The sequence below is a fragment of the Ostrea edulis genome, chromosome 4, assembly GCF_947568905.1.
Source record: "Ostrea edulis chromosome 4, xbOstEdul1.1, whole genome shotgun sequence".
Classification (NCBI taxonomy): Eukaryota; Metazoa; Mollusca; class Bivalvia; order Ostreida; family Ostreidae; genus Ostrea; species Ostrea edulis.
This window is the reverse complement of record NC_079167.1, coordinates 76,712,503-76,734,674: the sequence shown is the minus strand read 5'-3', so window position 1 is coordinate 76,734,674 and position 22,172 is coordinate 76,712,503. Positions and strand designations below refer to the sequence as shown.

The 22,172-nt window shown below is 35.3% G+C and overlaps 2 protein-coding genes across 2 annotated transcripts in view; both read left to right on the top strand.

The window, feature by feature from the left end:
• The window catches only part of LOC130053850 (multiple epidermal growth factor-like domains protein 10), a 14,272-nt gene extending 6,887 nt beyond the window's left edge, over nt 1–7,385 (top strand). The window contains exons 4-8 of the mRNA XM_056161463.1: nt 2,803–2,940; nt 3,485–3,622; nt 3,704–3,835; nt 6,741–6,873; nt 7,382–7,385. Coding sequence (XP_056017438.1) covers nt 2,803–2,940; nt 3,485–3,622; nt 3,704–3,835; nt 6,741–6,873; nt 7,382–7,385 — 545 coding nt within the window. The remainder of the gene's footprint in view (nt 1–2,802; nt 2,941–3,484; nt 3,623–3,703; nt 3,836–6,740; nt 6,874–7,381) is intronic.
• Nucleotides 7,077–22,172, top strand: LOC125669155 (receptor-type tyrosine-protein phosphatase epsilon-like). The gene is made up of 17 exons (XM_056163854.1): nt 7,077–7,144; nt 7,382–7,560; nt 7,917–8,004; nt 8,087–8,157; nt 8,350–8,386; nt 8,557–8,654; nt 8,845–8,973; nt 12,925–13,073; nt 13,585–13,720; nt 15,022–15,180; nt 15,325–15,418; nt 15,824–15,894; nt 16,395–16,529; nt 19,433–19,552; nt 19,660–19,811; nt 20,279–20,414; nt 20,516–22,172. Exons 2-17 carry the CDS (start codon nt 7,402–7,404, stop codon nt 20,585–20,587), a joined length of 1,806 nt encoding a protein of 601 aa, XP_056019829.1. The 5' UTR covers nt 7,077–7,144; nt 7,382–7,401; the 3' UTR covers nt 20,588–22,172.

The following is a 22,172-nucleotide window of genomic DNA, read 5'->3' as shown; positions in this document are numbered from 1 at the left end:
TACGTGAGAAGAAACAATCTCTCGCTGTGACCTTCAATTCGACTTTTAGATATATCGATGACGTTTTGTCTATTAACAATGATAGCTTTCATTCATATGTCGATTTCGTATATCCCTGTAAGCTCGGAATAAAGGACACCACAGAGTCGTCCACTTCTGCTTCATACTTAGATATTTTATTGAAAGTAGACATTAACGGCAAACTGACAACTCAACTGTATGACAAACGGGATGATTTCAGCTTCTCCATCGTCAACTTCCCATATTTGTGTAGCAATATTCCATTATCACCTGCATATGGTGTTGATATATCTCAACTGATTCGATAAGCAAGAGCTTGTTCTGGATATAGTAAGTTTTTAAATCGAGGTAAGCTACTGAGAAACACGTTGATGATACAGGTATTTCAACAGTCTCGACTGAAGTAAGCATTTCGCAAATCCTATGGTCGTTATAACGATCTAGTTCGTCAATACAACCTCGTATTGGGTCAAATGCTATCTGATGTGTTTCATACCGATTGTTAAGCCGTTCTTGGCACACTGATTTTGAATGCGGATAACTCCGTTTACCTGATCAGGATATAGGGCTCACGGCGGGTGTGACCGGTCAACAGGGGATGCTTACTCCTCCTAGGCACCTGATCCCACCTCTGGTGTGTCCAGGGGTCCGTGTTTGCCCAACTCTCTATTTTGTATTGCTTGTAGGAATTATGAGATTGATCACTGTTCGTTATCTTCACCTTGCATTAGAATAGCTCCTCATTATCCCAACTTGTCGTAAGAGGCGACTAAATGGGGCAGTCCTTCGGATTAGACTGCAAAACCAGAGGCCCGTGTCACAGCAGGTGTGGCACGATAAAGATCCCTCCCTGATCAATGGTCGTAAGTGCCGAGCATAGGCATACATTTTTCAGCCCTTCATCGACAATGGTGACGTCTCCATATAAATGAAAAAGTCTTGAGAGGGACATTAAACAATATGCAATCAATCATCGGAAAATGTAGGTCTATTGTTGAATCCGACACTTCATTTCATATCTACAAGAACATGTATACACGCTAAAAGTAACTATTCGTCCATAGGGAAAATTCAGATATCACGAAATGACCCTGTTGACAAAACTTTATCTTAGTCATTCTTAAGCTTAATCTTATATATCAATGACAACGACTGGAGCAAGATTAATGTTGTGCGTCTTCATAGTCGTTTAAAAACAATATCGAGATTATGATGCAAACTTAGATACTTTTTTCCCCTTAATATTTATCGATTTGCAATATAACTGTTAATCCAATCCTCGTTTTACAAGCGTTGTCTTTTGTTCTGCTCAAGAGATATTTTGCTACTATGCAAGTGGTCAATATTTTTTTCTCAAAAATTGAGAAAATAAACAACATTGAATACTTCTACACAACATTTTAGCTCACCGGAGCTAAAAGCTCAAATGAGATTTTCTCATCGCCTGTTGTCTGTCGTCTGTCCGTCTGTCTGTATTTTTTTTTTACATTTTCGACTTCTTCTCCAGAACCACTGGGCGAATTTCAACCAAACTTGGCCAAAAGCATCCTTAGGTAAAGGGCTTTCAAGTTTATTCAATAAAAGGGTCATGTTCCTTTCAAGGGGGAGATAATCACAAAAATGCAAAAATAGGGTGGGGTCACTTAAAAATATTCTTCTCAAGAACTACTGGGCCAGAAAAGCTGAAATTGACATGAACGCTTCCTGACAACGCAGATTCAAGTTCATGAAAATCATGGCCTCCGGGGGTATGATGGGGTCACAATAGGGGATCAAAGTTTTACATGCGAATATATAGGAAAAATCTATAAATATGAGCCAAGGTGACTCAGGTGAGTGATGTGGTCCATGGACCTCTTGTTTAGGTTTCGCGTTAATAATATGTGTAAATGTATGCAATAACAATTTTGATTAATTATTATAATAATATTCATTAAATCAATTCAAGGCATTTCTGAGGATACAAGTAATTGTATCATACTGTCTAAATGAATATTTCTTATTGATTTCTTATCGAAAGTTGTAAATAAGATATTGAAATCGCCGTTTTAAGGGAGCTCACAAAATAACCTCTTCACACCAGTAAATATTTTTCCTTAAAAACTATTACTCTTCATTTTAAACTTTCACCACAAATCTTCAATGTACGTTGTTATTCTGAATGGCATGGTGTTCTTGAATGAAGGGATTTATCAAACTTCGCAATATTTTTTTCTTTAAAAATTGAAGGTTTTATTAAAAGTATCATCTTCATGGCAATATGAAATATGACATGCTATGTAACAGTTTTTGAGCTATGTTATGAAAGTTTATTTTGATTTTATTGAAAGTACATGTTATTCATCAAGTGTTATCAAAGAAAAATAGATATGGTATCCATGGAAATATTTCCCTTGTGCTATTTTGCCAGGATGCATTGAAAAACGATTTTTTTATTTGCACAATACTTATTATTGGTAGTCTAAAGTAATACGTAAATTCACATAACATTGGATTGACCCTTTTAGGGTATTTGCGAAATTAAATCACTCGCGAAATATCCCTACCTAACTTAGTAACTTTCAATGTTTTTGAGTTAAATTATCTTAGCGATCATCACCATAATGTTCAAGCTTTATTTTGTAGTTTATTTGCATTATTTTACTGATATATGTCAGTATGTATGTTATATGCAGGCCCATATTGAAAACTAGTGTTACCGCTAAATATGTAATCCTGTATGATTAGAGGCCTTATTATTATTATTAATATTATCATCATTGTCTATTTCTCTTCTTTTAGTTTGCAATGCTATGTTTTATGGAGAAAACTGTTCTGCACGATGTAATGAGAACTGTGTCAACCAGTCATGTGACCATATCACAGGCAGCTGTACATACGGATGTAAACCGGGATGGAGGACTCCAAACTGCAAACAGGGTAATTCTTGATATGACGTTTCTTACTAATATTCTTTGCATCATATAGCTTTTAAATATCAAACAATTCTTTTCCAGCCTTGGTATTTCATATGATCGTCAAATTAGTACAAAAATGATCAATAAAGTGCAAACAAATTTTCCAAAAAAAACAACATTTGTATAATACTGTCAACTTTTAGAATACAAATACATGTGCGCTTTAACTATGTATGACATACATGTATATTGAATGCTGTCTGACGTATTTCATACCAACTGCTAGGCCGTTCTTTATATAATGATTTTGACTCCGGATTACTACGTTTACCTGATAAAATCTAGGGTCCACGACAGGTGTGATCGGTCAACAGGGTATGCTTACTTATTGGCATCTGATCTCACCTCTGGTGTTTCTGTGTTTGCCCTGTTCTCAATGCTGTGTCCTTTATAGGATTCATGGGATTGGTTGCAGTTTGATGTCTAAAATTCACTTTTTCATCTTGCAGGAAAAGCTCGAACGATAAATGATAATCTTATATTGCTTCCCTCTAATGTTCTTCTAGAATGCTCAGCAGGAAAGTATGGCAAAGATTGTGGAAATCACTGCAGCAATCATTGCAGAACCATGGCATGTAATCACATCACTGGATCTTGTCTGGAGGGCTGTACACCAGGATATTTGGGGAGTTTCTGCAACAAACGTATGTAGTTTGTTAAGAATAGTAACACTTATTGTTCATTTCTCATTAATTGCGAATATGTACATTGTTTATGTATTTAAGCATGTGACGAAGGAACATATGGACTCAACTGCTCCCAGAATTGTTCTCAGAACTGCCTCAGCGTTTGTGACAATGTTAACGGATCTTGTTCGTGTTCCTCTGGGTGGTCAGGGTCCCCTAATTGTAGTGAAAGTAAGTGTCTAACTTATATTTTGCCAACGAATGTTCTATTTTAACTCACCCGAGCTGAAAGCTCAACTGAGCTTTTCTGATCGTCTGTTGTCTGTCGTCTGTCCCTCCGTCTGTCACAAAATCTTGTGAACGCTTTTCCTCCTATATCGCTTATCGGATAGACTTGAAACTTTGTACAATGCTTAATTACCATTTGTAGATGTGTACATTGGTGGGACAGGAGGATCCAATTATTTTCCTAAAAGTTATAGTGGATCTAAGATGGGTGGAGGATGTATAATGGCTTGTGAACAATTCTCCTATATGGCTCATCTGATATATTTGAAACTTTGTACAAAGCTTCATTGTTATTTGTAGATGTGCATATTGTCGGGACAGGAGGATCCAATTATTTTTCTAAAAGTTATAGCAGATCTAAGAGGGGTGGATAATGTTGAAATACCTTGTGATCACTTCTCCTCCTATATTGCTTATCCGATTAACTTGAAATTTTGTACAATTATCGGAACAGGGGGTTCCATTTGTTATCCTTAAAGTTATGGTGGATATGAGGGGTGGGTGGTAAAATAGTTTATGAACACTTCTCCTATGTGGCTTATTGGAGTTCATAATGTGTATGTTCCTGCTCATGCTTTCTCCTCCATACCACGCAGTACATTAAGGGGAGGAGGTTTCATTTGAAGCACTTCCAATTTAGGGAGCTGGGCAGACATTTGTTTTTTATAAAAACAATCTCTAGTTAAATATTACGTGTGTAAGTCATGGTCGCAAAGTAAGTGATTCCTTGGTTTCATGAACTGCAACTCATGAGAGCAAGGGCTTCCTGGGTCAAGCCTCAAGATCTTTGGAGTTTGTCATCACACGTTCTACATTACATTTTAAATACGTCACATGTTTTAGATTTTCTCCTCAGGTACTAAGAATCACAATGTGGCTATTGATTGAAGTAGAATCGTCTTATATATCTACATAAGTTATATATTTACAATCACTTCGTCAAGTTACATGTACCATTTGAATTTGTAGACGTAAGATGTTGTGTACAATTACTTCATGCAATCGGTTTTTACCAAATTATCAAGATTGTATTCTTTTAAGTATATCAAAGTTCCACAAAGTATTTAAACCATTCCATATCCTGTGATCAATCTCATAACTTCTATATTTATATTACAAATCGTATTTTTCTCCATGAACCAACCAGTTTCAGAGCGCGACACAATCCGTTGATATTGACTATGCGCTAGTGCTATTCACAAAATTTGTCTCAAATCCAAATCCGTTCATATTGGCCATGAACAGCTCAAAAAGGCTGTTCATTTCTTAAATAAGCAATACACAATAGAGAGTTGGGCAAACACGGATTCCTGGATATACCAGATGTGGGATATTGTGCTTAAAAGGAGTAAGCATCCCCTGTCGACCGGTCACACCCGCCGTGAGCCCTATATCTTGATCAGGTAAACTGAGTTATCCGTGGTAAAAATCAGTGCGCTAAGAACGGTTCTCAATCGAATTCAAAATTATATCCTGTAATGTGCATTATGGAATAAACTATAGTAGTAGTTAGCATTAACTTCATAATTGTTAGATTTAATTTGTCATTAAAAGTAAAAAACAAAAAATATATAAAAAGATTCGATATTAGTACATCAGACGAAATATCCTCATATTCGAGTCAAATTTGCTTCGGTGTTAAAGTTGTTGTGGAACTTGAATTGTAAATAGTTATGCTAAATATACCAGGTACATTCAAAAACGTACGATAATATTTTGTAATTGTCCAGATGCAAAAATCTATAGTTTTTCACCGCTGAACGTTTGAAAAGGGGAAGTAACTCCGTTTGGAGTTATCTTACATTATCCTGCATTAATATACCTAATGGTAAGCCCGGGTTCCGTTCTCGGTCCAAACGTGCCGTCAAACCATATACTTTTTCATAGATAGTGCCTGTTTCTTCGCCAAGCGTCTTAACACTTCCTGCTGCGGTCGTGAACACCATGCATAACTTAAAATGTTGACACTTCATCTAAAGTTGAATACGTCTCGACAGGAGTGAAAAATCAATGAATCGGACCTTAAACGAGTATTTAGACCCGTCCAGGTTATGGATAGAATTCAAATAATTCCACCATACCAGATTATAGTAATTGGTCAATAGTTTAACACCTATTAAAGGAATGTATTCTATATCAAGCAGTATATTTTTAGATGTTGTTTTGTTTGTAAGACCGTAAACGCCGAAAATACGTCTAAGTTTGAAGCCCTTCACCGGTATTGGTGACGACTCCATATTAGTGAAAATTCTCGAAAGGGACGTTAAAACAAGATACAATCAATCTATAGTCAAAGTCAGAGTCTGAATAACAGCCTAAGAATTGATACGAAACACGTTAGGCAGGATTAAACCCCAAACTAGATCGATATAACTACCATAACATTTGCGAAATGCTGACTTTAAACAAGACTGTTGAAACACCTAGAACATAAACTTGTTTGTCATTAGCCTGCCTCGTGTTAACACTGTCCATAAGCAGAACAAGCACATGTGTACCAAATCAGTTGAAGACATAAACAACATACGCAGGTGATAATAAAGTATTGCTACATAGATATTGGAAGATGACGATAGAGAAGATGAAATCATCCCGTTTGTCATTAAGATGAGTTGTTGGTTTGCCGTTTACATCTATATTCAATGAAATATTCAAGTACGAAGCAAATATGGAAGATTCTCTGAGGTATCTTTTATTTCGAGTTAACTGCATATTGAATCGACATATGAAAGAAAATGGTGCTTTTTCAAAGTTTTCTCTTGTCCTACGGATAGGAAATCAAACCAAAAACGTTCTATGTGAATTCTTCTCCGTTATCATACGTTTGAGATAATATTTTTATTATCAGAATTTTCGGGGTCAGGAGGTTCTGCAGCACAGTCCGATACGACAGATTCTGGCGCAGTAACAGGAGCCGTGGGAGGGGCGGTGGGAGCCGTAGGTCTTATTGTTGTACTCATCACAGGGATACTGTTTATACGGTACATTTTATTGTTAATCTATTGACAAATGAATCACATAATGTATTTTTAACCATTTTCCTTTCTGAAATTTATACAGAAGAAGGAATCAATTTTAAGGGATATGTTAAAATAAAATTGTTAAGACATTAACAATGAAATATAGACAAACCTTCCTCTCAAAACTAAAACTTCTTTTTGTATTTATGTAGATGGAGAAGAAAGAAGGAGAGAAAGCATGAAGATACGGAGACGATAACGTTTGCTTCTGTCCCAGAAACGTTAACAATAGGTAATTCTACTGCTGTAAAAGATACCTTATTGTTAATAATATCAAGTACGGCATATCATATCAGCAATATTCATTATTAAGGTAACTATGTTAGAAATCTTTGTTTTAATCACTGATATAGTGGGGGATGAGCACAGGCAAAAGTAAATATTATCGTGTTGCTAATTTTTCCTGTTGGCTTACAGTAGCATTACGTGTCGTAATTCAATTTGATACAACATGTATAATGTTTTACAGGTGATAAAAGACATGAAGATATGGAAATGAGGGGAATCGGGAATCCTGGCTTAGAATTAAAAACTAACGGGGAAATGCTAACTACGAATACTAAAATAGACATATCTGTCACAGATTTTGATACAGCAATATTCATCTTGTCTGAAAATCAGAATGCCAAGTTCAAAGAAGAATATATGGTATGCGTCTTTTGATTAATAAAATTATGTAACAGATAAATCGTACATAGGGATAGTTCAAATGAAATTAAGTGGATATTGTGCATGAGTGTCTGTAATTTCTTGATATATGAAAATGATTTAGCAAAACGTTTTAGTATTATTTCTTTGGGGGCTTTAAGCAGGTAGGGGTTTTGTTTGTTTGTTTTGAAAATATAACTCATGTCTTAGTTTGTTCATTGTACAGGTAAGTGTGGAATCAAGTCATTCAAGATATCTCTATTTTGTATTGCTTGTAGGAAATATGAGATTGATCACTGTTCGTTATCTTCACCTTGCATATACAATTTTATCGTTTCATTCACTGGTGTTTGTAGACAATTCCTAGAGGAGAACTACACCCATGTAATGAAGGAAAGAAACAGGAAAATGTTGCCAAAAATCGATACACCACGATTTTCCCGTGTAAGTGTCGCAATGTGACGTTCTTTGAACTAGTAATAAGTGTTGTGATAAATATCAACAGTGTACATTTTGTTTTGAGTAGATGACCATTCACGTGTTGTTCTGGAAACATCGCCAAAAGAGTCAGACTACATTAACGCGAATTATATTGAGGTCAGTGATTTGAATCGATTTTTATAATGGTTAATGTTAATGAAGTACACAAATAAAACTCTGTATCGCCAAATAAATAAAATCTACATATATAATGCAAATGAGTAGCCATCATTTAGTTTTTATACAAGAAAAGCAGATTGAAATTGTTGAAAAATCAATGAGTAATTTTATTCGTAATATTAATCACAGGATGTGCAAGGAAAGAAATCGTATATTGCAGCGCAAGGTAAATATGCAATGTATATCTTCATACATCGATTTTCAAGTGTGCGTTATTATCCCAACATATTTTGTGAATTTGTAAAATTGAAAAAGAAGACTGGACATGTCATTTGTTTATGGTTTGTTAACTCTGAATCCTGGGTGTGTTTCAATATGCCTGTTTTTATTTATCAGGACCAAAATCTAAGACAATTGTTGATTTCTGGAAAATGGTGTGGCAAGAAGACATTAGTGTAATTGTTTGTCTGACGAATCTCAAAGAGGGAAATAAGGTTAGAAAGAGACTTGATATTATATATTCAAAATCAATGATTAATAGCATGCATACAAGGGGTACATTTTGTACGTATGCAATAAGGTGATAATAAACTGATCACATGGCTCTACATGTACGTCACGTGATCTTACTCGCAGTAAAGTTGTATTATGATAATAACCTAACTTGGACCCTATCTTCATCAGAACAAATGTGCCCAATACTGGCCAAATTCCAGTGACAAGATAAAGAAAGGCAACATCAGCATACGAAACCAGAAAGAAAACGTCTACGCTGACTACGTCATCAGACACTTCCGTTTGCAAAACAGCGCCGTGAGTATTGAATGTTTACGTCATTAAATTTTCTACGTCAGCTGAGAAAATGGGTCATGCTATGGCCAAAATTATATTAAAGTATATGAAGCAGAATTATCTGTAATATAAGATTAAAATTGTCATGCCGAAAATGTGCACCTATATCATTGACGAAAAGTGGATTATGAAGACAAATAGATGAAAGGTTGTGTGCTTATAATAAAATGATAAACCATACTTTAATTTACACTATCTATCTATGTATATTGAGTCTGAACATGACAGGAATCAAATTGAGGATATCCTGATATCTAGTGAATTACACCGCATACCGGAATGAACATAGTATGCTTTATATCTAATGTATAATTCACAGTTTGTTGCCTAATTTTGTGTCTGGATAGTTCAAGAGTTTGGATTGTACAACACACGATGAAGATAAATTGCACTACATTGCTAAAGTTAATTTGGTAAAGCTTAGATTGTTCCCATTTCCACCTTTCCCACTCTAACTTTAACATTAAAAAGTAACAATTAACAATTTCTACCTTGATCGCAAATGCATATATAAAAACGTTACTAACTTCCAAACAAAAATGTTTTATGTAGAACGTTTTGTATTTACGCGCTTCAGTTGTAATGTTGGAAATTTTGTAATAACTGGATCAGTTTAATTAAAGCTTTACAACATGACAGTGTGACTGCTACAATAAATGTTTGAAGACTTTAAATCGTCATTTAATTAGTATTTTGAGTTTGGTATACATATGTAGTTGAATTCAAGAAGGTACAATTAGTAGTGGGATTGGTATACATATATAGTTGAATTCAAATAGGTACATTTACTAGTGAGTTTAGTATGCATACATGTAAATAGTTGCATTCTAAGAGATACATTTAGTTTTGGAAATGGATTAGCACCGACAGTATTGATCAGGAAAGGTGTATGCACGTTTTACTGTAATTAGCATAATATAATAATGTAATTTTAATATGTGTTTTGTATAAAATTCCTAAAACATAAGGGACTTGTAAATTGTCTATCATGTTCAAACATGGGGATAGATTGCATTCCATATGGTAAATGTATTTCTTTTACCTGTTAAAACATTTGGTTTTCATTTTCATCAATTTTTAGAAATTTTTAGCAAGTTTCGATAGAGTATACCAACATTTTAGAAATTGGAAGGTAACATTTGCATACGAGCCATGTAGCTACTGAGGATTGAAGAGCTTAAATCTTGCATATCTTCCTTAAAAACTGTCAAGCTCAAAGTTTTAGTGCACATGATTTGCGATATTTATATTTATTTAGCGATATCATTTTGTAATATATGAGTAAAAGACCTGCACGATGGTGTTCATTTCTCTAGGATCACAGGATTAAACATTAGAGTTCTTTCATGCAGGAATTTTATAGAAGTTTCTTACGACTGAGGTAGATCTGAGATTTATATCAAGAGACCCGGTGTCGTTTACAACTAAGACTGAAATGCATCCTCAAAAGTTTCTTAACTTGCATGGCTACACTAATTTGGAAGATGCATGGAATATTACTTTCATTTTATGTAATGACTAAAGACAAATAAAACATATTAACATCATGCCTACCCGTCATAATTGTAGTGCAATATAATGAGATTAACTCATGATAAAATATGCAGGCCATTATGTGATGAATTAAGATTCGAAGAATATGATGCAGGTGACAAAATCCAGAATTTTAAATGTCGTATTCTGATTATGAAACATCAGTATACAATTTGTTCAATTTATATGAATTATAATATTTTGGTACGTATCTTTTCGTCACCTTTCTCTGCAACAGATCTTCGTCATAAAAGGGTTCAGTCGTGTATTCCAACTTATTTCAAGTTCAAGTCTACACCCTGTATTTCCTACAGCTATACTTCTACTATTGCATCCAAATGTTTTAATTATAAACAAACTTTGCAGTGCTTAGATATAGACCATCTTATACGTAATCCACCAACATGTTCTTGTTCTTCATCTTCTTTCAACTACAGTCCAGCTGGACATGTCATTACTGGTGATGTTAATATAGTTGAAAATGAGGACCTCAAATCACTTATTCTTAAAGGTCCTAAATACAGAGAACCTCGGTCTTTTAATTGGCGACAGAACTTCATCTCTATTATGAGTTCTGTCGAAGATTATGCCAGACGATGGGCTAAATATGAAAAACAAGAACTTGATACATTGTCAGAATGGGTTAAAAGCATAAGAGGGATATTAAAATCCCGCATTAGACACATGAAAACAAAAGTACGTACCATCTATCCTTCTGTATTTAGTAAACCAGAAGTGATAAAAGAATTAGATAGGTTACATGAGGAATATGTTTTGGTTCCAGCTGACAAAGCTAGTAACAACATTGTCTTTGTTTGTAAGGCTCATTATTACAACTGTATTTTAAACGAAATTGGCATTAATTCCACTTTTGGTAATCATACTTATACTCCAACTGCCCTTTCAAAAGACGAAATTCTTCAAAATCATGCTTCAGTTTTAGACACATTTAATATTCCAGTCAATGGGTTGAATGAATATGAGTTACCGTACCTATACTGGATTCCTAAACTACATAAAAACCCTTACAAACAAAGATACATTGCTGGATCCAGTAAGTGCTCTACCAAGCCCCTATCTTTGCTCCTCACGAAAATGTTAACAGCTGTGAAGGAGAAACTTTAAACTTACTGTGCGACTACATATGCCAGAAGTGGTGTTAATCAAACGTGGATTCTAACAAATTCTAAAGAACTTTTAGTAAACTTGAAATCACAGAATTTTTCCCAAATCAATAGCATTAAAACCTATGACTTTTCAACACTATACACGACCATTCCTCACGATAAATTAAAGACTAGACCTTTTGACATCATAGACAGTTGCTTCTTCAACAAAAAACGGAAAACGGAAATATTCATATCTAGTGATCAGTCATTCAAAAACTTACTTTGTTAAACACCACTCTGATTCCACGCACAAGTACTCTGAAGTTGAAATAAAAAATATGCTAGAGTTCCTCATTGACAATATCTTCGTGGTCTTTGGTGATCAGGTCTTCCAACAGTCTGTTGGAATTCCCATGGGCACGAATTGTGCTCCTTTGTTAGCTGACCTGTTTTTATATTCATATGAAGCAGAATGTATTCAAAAACTTCTACTGTGACCTTCAATTCGACTTTTAGATATATCGATGACGTTTTGTCTATTAACAATGATAGCTTTCATTCATATGTCGATTTGATATATCTCTGTGAGCTCGAAATAAAGGACACCACAGAGTCGTCCACTTCTGCTTCATACTTAGATTTTTTATTGAAAGTAGACATTAACGGCAAACTGACAACTCAACTGTATGACAAACGGGATGATTTCAGCTTCTCCATCGTCAACTTCCCACATTTATGTAGCAATATTCCATTATCACCTGCATATGGTGTTTATATATCCCAACTGATTCGATATGAAAGAGCTTGTTCTGGGTATAGTCAATTTTTAAATCGAGGTAAGCTACTGACAAACAAGTTGATGATACAGGGATTTCAACAGTCTCGATTGAAGTCAGCATTTTGCAAATTCTATGGTCGTTATAACGATCTAGCTCGTCAATACAACCTCGCATTGGGTCAAATGCTGTCTGACGTGTTTCATACCGATTGTTAAGCCGTTCTTGGCACACTGATTTTGACTGCGGATAACTCCGTTTACCTGATCAGGATATGGGGCTCACGGCGGGTGTGACCGGTCAACAGGGGATGCTTACTCCTCCTAGGCACCTGATCCCACCTCTGGTGTGTCCAGGGGTCCGTGTTTGCCCAACTATCTATTTTGTATTGCTTATAGGAGTTATGAGATTGATCACTGTTCGTTATCTTCACCTTGCATATATCCAATATTTCCAACTCTCCATATAGGTGATCATTAACTGTTTAATTTCAGGATAAAGTTGAGCTTGACGTGTGTATGTTCCACTACACGCAGTGGCCAGACCACGGTGTCCCAGAACCGCTGGCTCTCGTGGTATTCCATCGACACGTTCTGAAAACTTCTGTCGAACATCCAGGGAAGTACACTCTTGTCCACTGCAGGCGCGTATTACTATTTATTCTTTCATATTTTTCAATAGCAACATAGTATAATTCATCCACTGAATATTTTCACACTGTCGAAGTCATAAGTGTGATATTTTCAGTGTGAAAATAACATTACTTCATGACAGCAATGAGAAACTGTTGGGAATGTACAAGCTAAGACAAAATATTTTCAAAATTCTGAAATTGGATTTTAAACATTTCGCGCACCAGACAGGATTTAGTGAACTTTGATTACCTTCAATATAATTTACCACGCTGATGATGTCATTATTGTTGAAGGGTTTTCCCCCAAAATACTCCTATTTATCAAATAATTTTACTATGCATGACTAATTGAGATCCATGTCTAATATACTAGAATATTAACCATTGATAATATCAACTACTTCTATTTTAACCGTTGATTATATTAATGAATTTCATTTTAACCGTTGATTATATTGATGACCTATTTCAACCGTTGATTATATTGAAGACTTCTAATGACTTATGTTTAACAATACAGCGCTGGGATTGGTAGGACAGGGACGTACATAGCATTGGACGCGCTTAATAAGGGAGGGGAGATAACCGGGAAAGTTAATATCCGGCAGTATGTAGAAACCATGAGAAACAGCCGTGCTAACATGATCCAGGGCGACGTAAGTTTGTGTTTTACTCTCTTTGATTCCTAGTGGATAAATTTACGGGATATCTTGATCAGGTAAACGGAGTTATCCGTAGTAAAAATCAGTGTGCTAAGAACGGTCTAACATTTGATATGAAACACGTCAGACAGCATTTGGCCCAATGATAGGATATAGATAATAAATTTCAATTGAAATGGTAATTGTTACGTACGTGTTCTCGTTTATCGGTGTTCAGGTGTTTTCAAACAATTCTCATTCAGACGGAACTTCGAAATCAAAGTCCTAGATCTGGTTAGTAGCATTCAATTCTCTGTAAAGAATTGTTGGTAGATGTGCTATATCATGCCTGTATTCCTTGATATGTTACATATCATATTCCCATGGGCACGAATTGTGCTCCTTTGTTAGGTGACATGTTTCTGTATTCATATCAAGCTGAATTTATTCAAAAACTTCTATGCGAGAAGAAAAAATATCTTGCTGTGGCCTTCAATTCGACATTTAGATATATCGACGACGTTTTGTCTATTAACAATAATAACTTTCGTTCATATGTCGATTCGATATACCCCTGTGAGCTCGAAATGAAAAACACCACAGAGTCGTCCACTTCTGCCTCATACTTAGATATTTTATTGAAAGTAGACATTAACGGCAAACTGACAACTCAACTGTATGACAAACGGGATGATTTCAGCTTCTTCATCGTCAACTTCCCATATTTATGTAGCAATATTCCATTATCACCAGCATATGGTGTTTATATATCTCAATTGATTCGGTATGCAAGAGCGTGTTCTATGTATAGTCAGTTTTTAAATCGAGGCAAGCTACTGACAAACAAGTTGATGGCACAGTGGTTTCAACAGTCTCGATTGAAGTAAGCATTTCGCAAATTCTATGGTCGTTATAACGATCTAGTTCATCAATGGAACCTGTCATTGCGTCAGGTGCTTTCTGACACGTTTCATATAGATAGTTAGATCGTTCTTGACACACTGATTTTGACTACGGATGTCTCCGTTTGCCTGATCGGGATTTGGGGCTCACTGCGTGTGTGATCGTTCAACAGGGGATGCTTGTTCCTCCTGGGCGCCTGGTCCCACTTCTAGTGTGTCCGGGGGTCCGTGTTTGCCCACCTATCTATTTTGTATTGCTTGTGGGAGTTATGAGATTGATCGCTGTTCGTTGTCTTCACCTTTCATATAGATATGTGTATTGGGTTAGTTTAGAATGTTAGATCATTACAAATAATATAAAGAGAGAAAATCAACTTTTTTAAATAGCCGTTTATAATATAATTCATATTTAAGGATCAATACAGAGTTGTTTACTTGGCATTACTTGAATCATTCCGAGGAAAAGGAAGGTCTATATCAACCAGGACATTTCTACGAGAATTCCAGGATCATTCCTGTTATATCAATCTCGGAGAAGTAGCCAATAAATCACCACTTTCTGCTGAATTTCAAGTGATTCTACATGTGAATCTCTAATAAACATTGGCCTATCTTAGCCTGAATGATTTGAACAGTTTGTCGGATATTCTACAACGATATGTATGATTTTGTACAGAAACATGTGACATGAGAATGATCTTCAGTTCTTGTTTCTAGGACCTGTTGTCCGGAAGACGAGAATACACACAAGAAGACTACAAAACAGCGCGGCAAAACGTATCAGCCAATTACACACCCAGTGTTCTGCCTGGTAAACCAGTTTGTATAATACATGAATACCTTGGTGCCACAAAACGCAGTTCAACCATCTTGCAATAGTGATAGAATATTACCGATTAATTATTAATCCCCATCACAGTTGAATACTTACATTTCACTAATGATACCACACTTTTAATATAGAGAGTTTACAATGCACTTTCACTTTAACACTTAACATATACATGTAGATACATTCTTACTGATGTCTGCCGACAAGAGATCTCCAGGTGGCTCGATCCTAGGCCTCCTGCATTCCATTTTGATATAATTGCACATTAGCTCTCCACCCTTTAAGTTTGACTCAATCAACTGCCATTATATATATAGGGTACCCAGAGACATAAAACCCGTCTGACTGATGAATTGTATATATTTTTTCTTGAAACCATTTCAGTTGAAAGTTACATGTGTCCATTGTCAAACACTAAAGGGAAGAACACCTACTACAACGCAGTTTGTTTACAGGTTTGTCTGCTTTGTAATATATACATTTGTCAATAGAACATGAGGGCGATATGTTTATCAGACCGCCATTTTTTTCTAGCAAGGGTTTTCTGATATACATCTGTCCTCACAAAGTAGAGTAAACCCATTCGTTGGTGAAAATGGTCAGACCTAAGAACAATCAAAAGTACAAAATGTACTCCTAGGAGCTGAACTTTTTCAAAGATTCCATGATAAATGTTAATTTCTGTATAGATCAAAACAATTCTGTCATTGTTTTTCTTTATTTTACAGACCTTATCAATTGATAACGTTCATATGTTTAAATTATTTATGGATCTCCTTACGGGAACAGTTTATGATTTTTATGTATGATTAATTACTTTTATTCTTAACCATAATTTACTACTACAAATCTTTAAATCATTTACATTGAATGCAACTATTAGATACAACAATACGTACAGTGTACGTGATGGATACGTTCTGCATGCTGTCTTTCATTTCATTTTCATTTTCAGTCTTTCACAAGAAATGACCATTTCATCAGTGCTCAATATCCTCTCCCAGATTACACAGAGGACTTCCTGAGACTTGTGAAGGCTTATTATGCACCTACAATTGTATCCTTGAGCCCGTTGGTGGAAATCGAATCGGTATGGTCGAGAAAAAATCCTGCAATTTGTATAATGAGCAGTCTTGTATCTTTTCATTTACCAATCATTTGTCAGGTTACTCGCATGATTCTGATGTCACAATGACGTCATGTGTAATATTTTTAGTTATACGATGTTGGACATAAGCATCAAAATTTAATATTGAGAGATTAAAATTAATGTGCACTTTTAAATCATGGAACATTTATATAATTATTTGATTTTAATCTTCATGACAAATGGGATGACTTCAGCTTCTTCATCGTCAACTTCCCATATTTATGTATCAATATTCCTTTATCACCTGCATATGATGTTTGTCTCGCAACTTATTCAAGATGCGAGAACGTATTCTGCCTATGAACAATTTTTAAATCGAGACAATATACTGACAAATATGTTGCTGTTAGTGAGTTTCAACAATCTCGTTTAAGGTCAGCATTTTGTAAATTCTATGGTCATTATAATCATCTAATTTGCGAATATTGCACAACCCGTCATTGGGTGGAAAGTTGTCTAGAGTCGTTCTTTACATACTGATTTTGACTACGGATTACTCCGTTTACCTGATGAAAATGGCGGATGTGACTGGTCAAAAGGAAATGCTTACTTGGCATCCGATATCACCTCTGACCAGTGTGTCCAGGTGAACGTGTTTGTCCTCTTCTTAAATGTTGTATTCTTTATAGGATTTATTACAGTGGTCACTCTTCGTAATTTTCACTTTTTCATTAGTCTATTTGCTGAATTCAAACAAGATAGAAATTGACCTTGTAAATTGTACCAAAGATGTTTCAATAGCAACATCATTGAACATAAATATTAATTATGTAGAAAAAATTGATGTTTATCACAACGTTGTACAGTGATGCCGTAGGTGAGGACATTTTGGGTAGAGTGACGTTAGTCGCTAAAATGGAGTAAGAATATGAAAGTGGTTTCATTGTACGCATACCAATTTAACGAATTTCGATATTTAAACTGTTGAAACTTCTACGGCATGTGATTTATTAAACTTTTATTGATATGATGATAATGCTCATATAGCAGTCGACTGATAGGTATGAAATGGAAAGGTTTGGTGGAGTTCGTAGTATCAAGTGAGTCTATTTTCTAGATCTACAAACTATCCTTTCTATATAGTTTGAATGAGTGAGTACATTGTCAGATATAGGTGTGTGGATGAGCTCAAATATGTTAAAATTAAACCAGGACAAAACCGAACTTATCGTGTTTGCGCCTCGGCATCGAGTGAACGAACTAAAAGATTGTCATCTTTCGTTTGATGGATCCGTTGTGCATGATGTTTCGTTTGTTAAAAACCTGGGTGTATTTTTTGACAGAACACTAAGCATGCGAAAACAGGCAACTGCTATATCAAAGGCATGCTTTTTTTAGATCCGAAACATTGGACGCATAAGACCATTCATTACTGATGACGCCTACAAGAATTTGGTCACTTCGCTAGTGACTTCGCGTTTAGACTATGGAAACGACCTTTTCTATGGTGTTAATTCTGACATAGTGTCAAAGTTACAGCGTGTGCTGAATTCAGCAGCATGGCTGATTACCAGAACTAAGAAAAATGAGCACATAACACCAGTTTTAGAGAAACTCCATTGGTTTCCAGTACATTTCAGGGTTCAGTACAAACTGTTAATGTACACATTCAAAGCTCTCCATGGTCTTGCACCTGTCAACCTTGAAGAACTGGTCAGTCCATACAATCCATCAAGGTCTTTACGATCCGAAAACGCCATGCTTATTCAAACACCGAGAGTTAAGACCAAAACGTATGGCGACAGAAGGTTTGACAAAGCAACCGCCACACTCTGGAATAACCTTCCAAGTTACATCCGCAACGAAAATTCTTTCAAACTTTTTCAGAAAAATTTAAAAACTTGCTTCTTCAGACTTGCTTATCACGATTTTATGTAAGCCATTTCCAGTGACAGTATTACTATTTTTTTTTATGAAACCCTTTTGTATGTATTTTCTGTAGTTTAATCATGATTTTGTGTAAACCAGTGCTAGAATTCATATTCTTTTAATGAAACGAATATTTATTTATTTTTACACTGTTTTAGATATGTTCAATTTTTAATTGTAGTTTATTGTTGTTTTAATGTAAAGCGCTTAGAGTAATTTTTTTTTATTATAGAATGCGCTATATAAATACTGTAAATAATAATAATAATAAATAATTTTCTAGGTCTACAAATTATCCTTTCTATGTAGTTTTAATGAGTGAGTACATTTTCTAGGTCTACAAACTATCCTTTCTATGTAGTTTGGATGAGTGAGTACATTTTTAGGTTTACAAAATATCCTTTCTATATAGTTTGGATGAGTGAGTACATTTTCTAGGTCTACAAAATATCCTTTTTATGTAGTGTGAATGAGTTTCTCAGAATTACAACAGAGATAATCCTCATAGTTTATAAAGAAAATTTTTAAATTTTACTTTGTATGTGTTTTATACATTTTTATTGATTTCGGGTGTAAACCTCACAGTAAACTTTCAAAACTGTCCCGGATGTCATTTTAGCGTGATTATGTTATAAATAACGGTTTAAATCTCACACTCAGAGGTTACCTTCGGTAACATAAGTATTGTGTGTAACTTCGTAAATGTGCATGCAATAAATTTATGCTGTTTCATTGTACTCTATTTTCGATTAAAATCCGCGATCTTTCAACTCGACATAAACACATGTAATTACAAAATGTAAGCAGTCTAGACGAAAAGGCCATACAGTCCTTGTGCAACCTCAGAAACCAACCAGTCATTGCAACTACGTACATGCTTCAAGACGGTTTACGATTGGCATGAGCTTCAATTTTGTATAGTAGAATCCTTTCGTTATTGTAGCCATGTCCAAAGTTTGTGTTTTCTTTTTCAGTCTTCACTGTGGCTTCCTGCTGAAAATGAAAGCAAAACGATTGGAGCATTCACGACTAAAATGACAGATTGTACACAAACAACCACAGTCACCAAGACTAGCATTACTCTGCACCAACAGGTGTCCATTTACAAAGTTTTCTGATGAATTTTGTTTTTACATTTCATGAAATACCGTTTGATATTTATATATCCAAGATTCGTTTCGTCTCAAACACATGATTGCAGGGAACTAGTGGCATGAGCGTTTGTGTACTGGAATGTAGAAGATGGAAAGGAGAAAGTGACTCCTCAAACCGGAGAGTTTTACTTGATCTTATCAACGAAGCGAGGGTGGAGGAAAGGACCCACCCCGAGGGAAGGATTCTGGTTCTGTCGAGGTTTTATTTGATTATTATTTTTCCAAACATATGTAATTTGTTCCTATTTATCTTACATTCATAATTATTTCTTAAGTTTACATGTATTCTACTTCTTTTAATCTGTGTTTATCTTACTAATATTTGTCTGTATGTATGTTATATGCAGGACCATATTGAAAACTAGCGTTATCGCTAAATATGTAATCCTGGATAAGTAAAGGCTTTATTGTTATTATTATCTGAAGAATTATTTGAAGATCCAGACCTGGGAATTAAGGAAAGGCTAATTTGGTCAAGGGTTAAGCCAAGTATTCTCTTGTTCTAGAAATAACAAATATACCCGGTATAACACTTGTGAAAATTATACATCGCTTCTAATAACAAAAAATCTCCCAGAAAATAGTCATTTTATCGCATAGCAATTGAATTCAATTCATAAATTCTATTATCATCAGAGTAATGAGATAAAATTGAATATTACTTAGTGATGGGGCCAAGCGATGTGGACAATTCTTGGTTGTATTCAATGCTTTGGAACAACTTACCATGGATTCAGAGGTGGACATATTTACAATCACAAGACAACTCCAAATCCGACGGCCAGAGTTCATATCTTCTTTGGTATGATTGAAATACTTTCATTTCCCACTCAATTTTTAAATACGATTTCTTTTCCTTTGCACATCAAATGTACAGAGAACTCCATGTTTTTCTAATATCAGGAAGAATATCAGTTTTGTTACGAGGCCATTGCTGATCATCTCCAAAATGACACAGTGTACGCGAATTGCTGAGAACCAGTGTACGCGAATTGCTGAGGACCAGTCAAAGAGACTGTGACATCAACCAGCCTTCCTCCTAATAACAATGGAAACACATTGAAGAATTGTTTCATTCACTGGAGACCAGTATTATATATATACTGGTGTTATTAACTCACCCACACTTCACTTATTGTGTGTGTTTGTTTCTTATTAATTATTCTTCCGCTTCTTGTTCTTCTGCCTTGTAATGTCCGCAGTCGTTGTCCGTAACCAGTAGATGAAAGTATTAGAAACTCAAGGATGTGATAAGGCAATATATCTAGTTGTGTAGAAATGTTTTTGTTTTCAGATCAAATGGGGTTAAGTTATATTTTGGGGGTGGGTCCAACATATTATTTGATTGATTGATTGTATCTTGCTTAACGTCTCGCTCAAGAATTTGTCACTCATATGGAGACGTCATCAAGACCGGTGAAGGGCTTCAAATTTAGGCCTATACTCGGCGCTTACGGCCATTGAGCAGTGAGGGTTCTTTAGCGTGCCACACCTACTGTGACACGGAACATCCGTTTTTAAGGTAATCTCCGAGGACCCGTGACATTCACACCTGATGCCGAGCGTTTGGCGATGGAACTGTCACTACCTGTTAACATAGAACTATATGTGGAAAAATTAGTTCCAAAATTAAACAGATATAGCTTTTAAAAATATGATAGCGTCCTAGGGTCTTCGGAAATGAGAAGAAGATGCCAGGGCATACAAACTAGTATCAAGGTGAAGGGACCCCAGTGATCTTGACCTCTGACCATGAATAAAAACCTGGTATAACTTTGAAACTGATATTGATAGAGACATGGGATCTTCAGATATGATAAGACTAATAGGCAACAAACTAGCATCATGTCAAACTATTCCTATGACCATCACCTTGATCATAAAAATTGGGACCAACAGAGACATGGAATCGGCGATTTGACACTGAAATGGAGCCGAGTTGAATTACACCGTTCCCACGACACGACCAGTATTCAACGTCCCATCCAACATAATGCAGCATACATCCAGTTATTGTTTGTTCTCTCTCTCTCTCTCTCTCTCTCTCTCTCTCTCTCTCTCTCTCTCTCTCTCTCTTTATATATCTAATTCAGATTTTAACCATTACACCTTTAATTCGGCGTCTAATTCATTTAATTCTGCACAGTAACTCTATCTGACCTGAACGCACTCTGTCAGCCATTTTTGTTGTTGTTTTCATTCTTACTTGCATGTATTCCTACGCGCCATTTCATAAAAGTTAACCAAAGCTTGTTCATGAGAGAAACTCTTTGTTTTACTATTTAAAAAACACATATCTAAATGATAAGAAATAAAACTTGTAGTGCATTGATGAAAAAGTTGTCCGTCCAATTTTTCCTTTAATACCTGCATCAAGGAAAGAATTATATGTTTCATTTCTTAAATCAAGGTCTTTTGGAAAAATAGTTGTACTCGGACAAAACCCACTTTTTTTATATAACCAGTACTTCGTTTGGGATACTTTATATTTTTTAATCGGTAGATTATATAACCATATTTTGCATTGTCTTAATTTTAAAATACATTGTTGCAACCATTA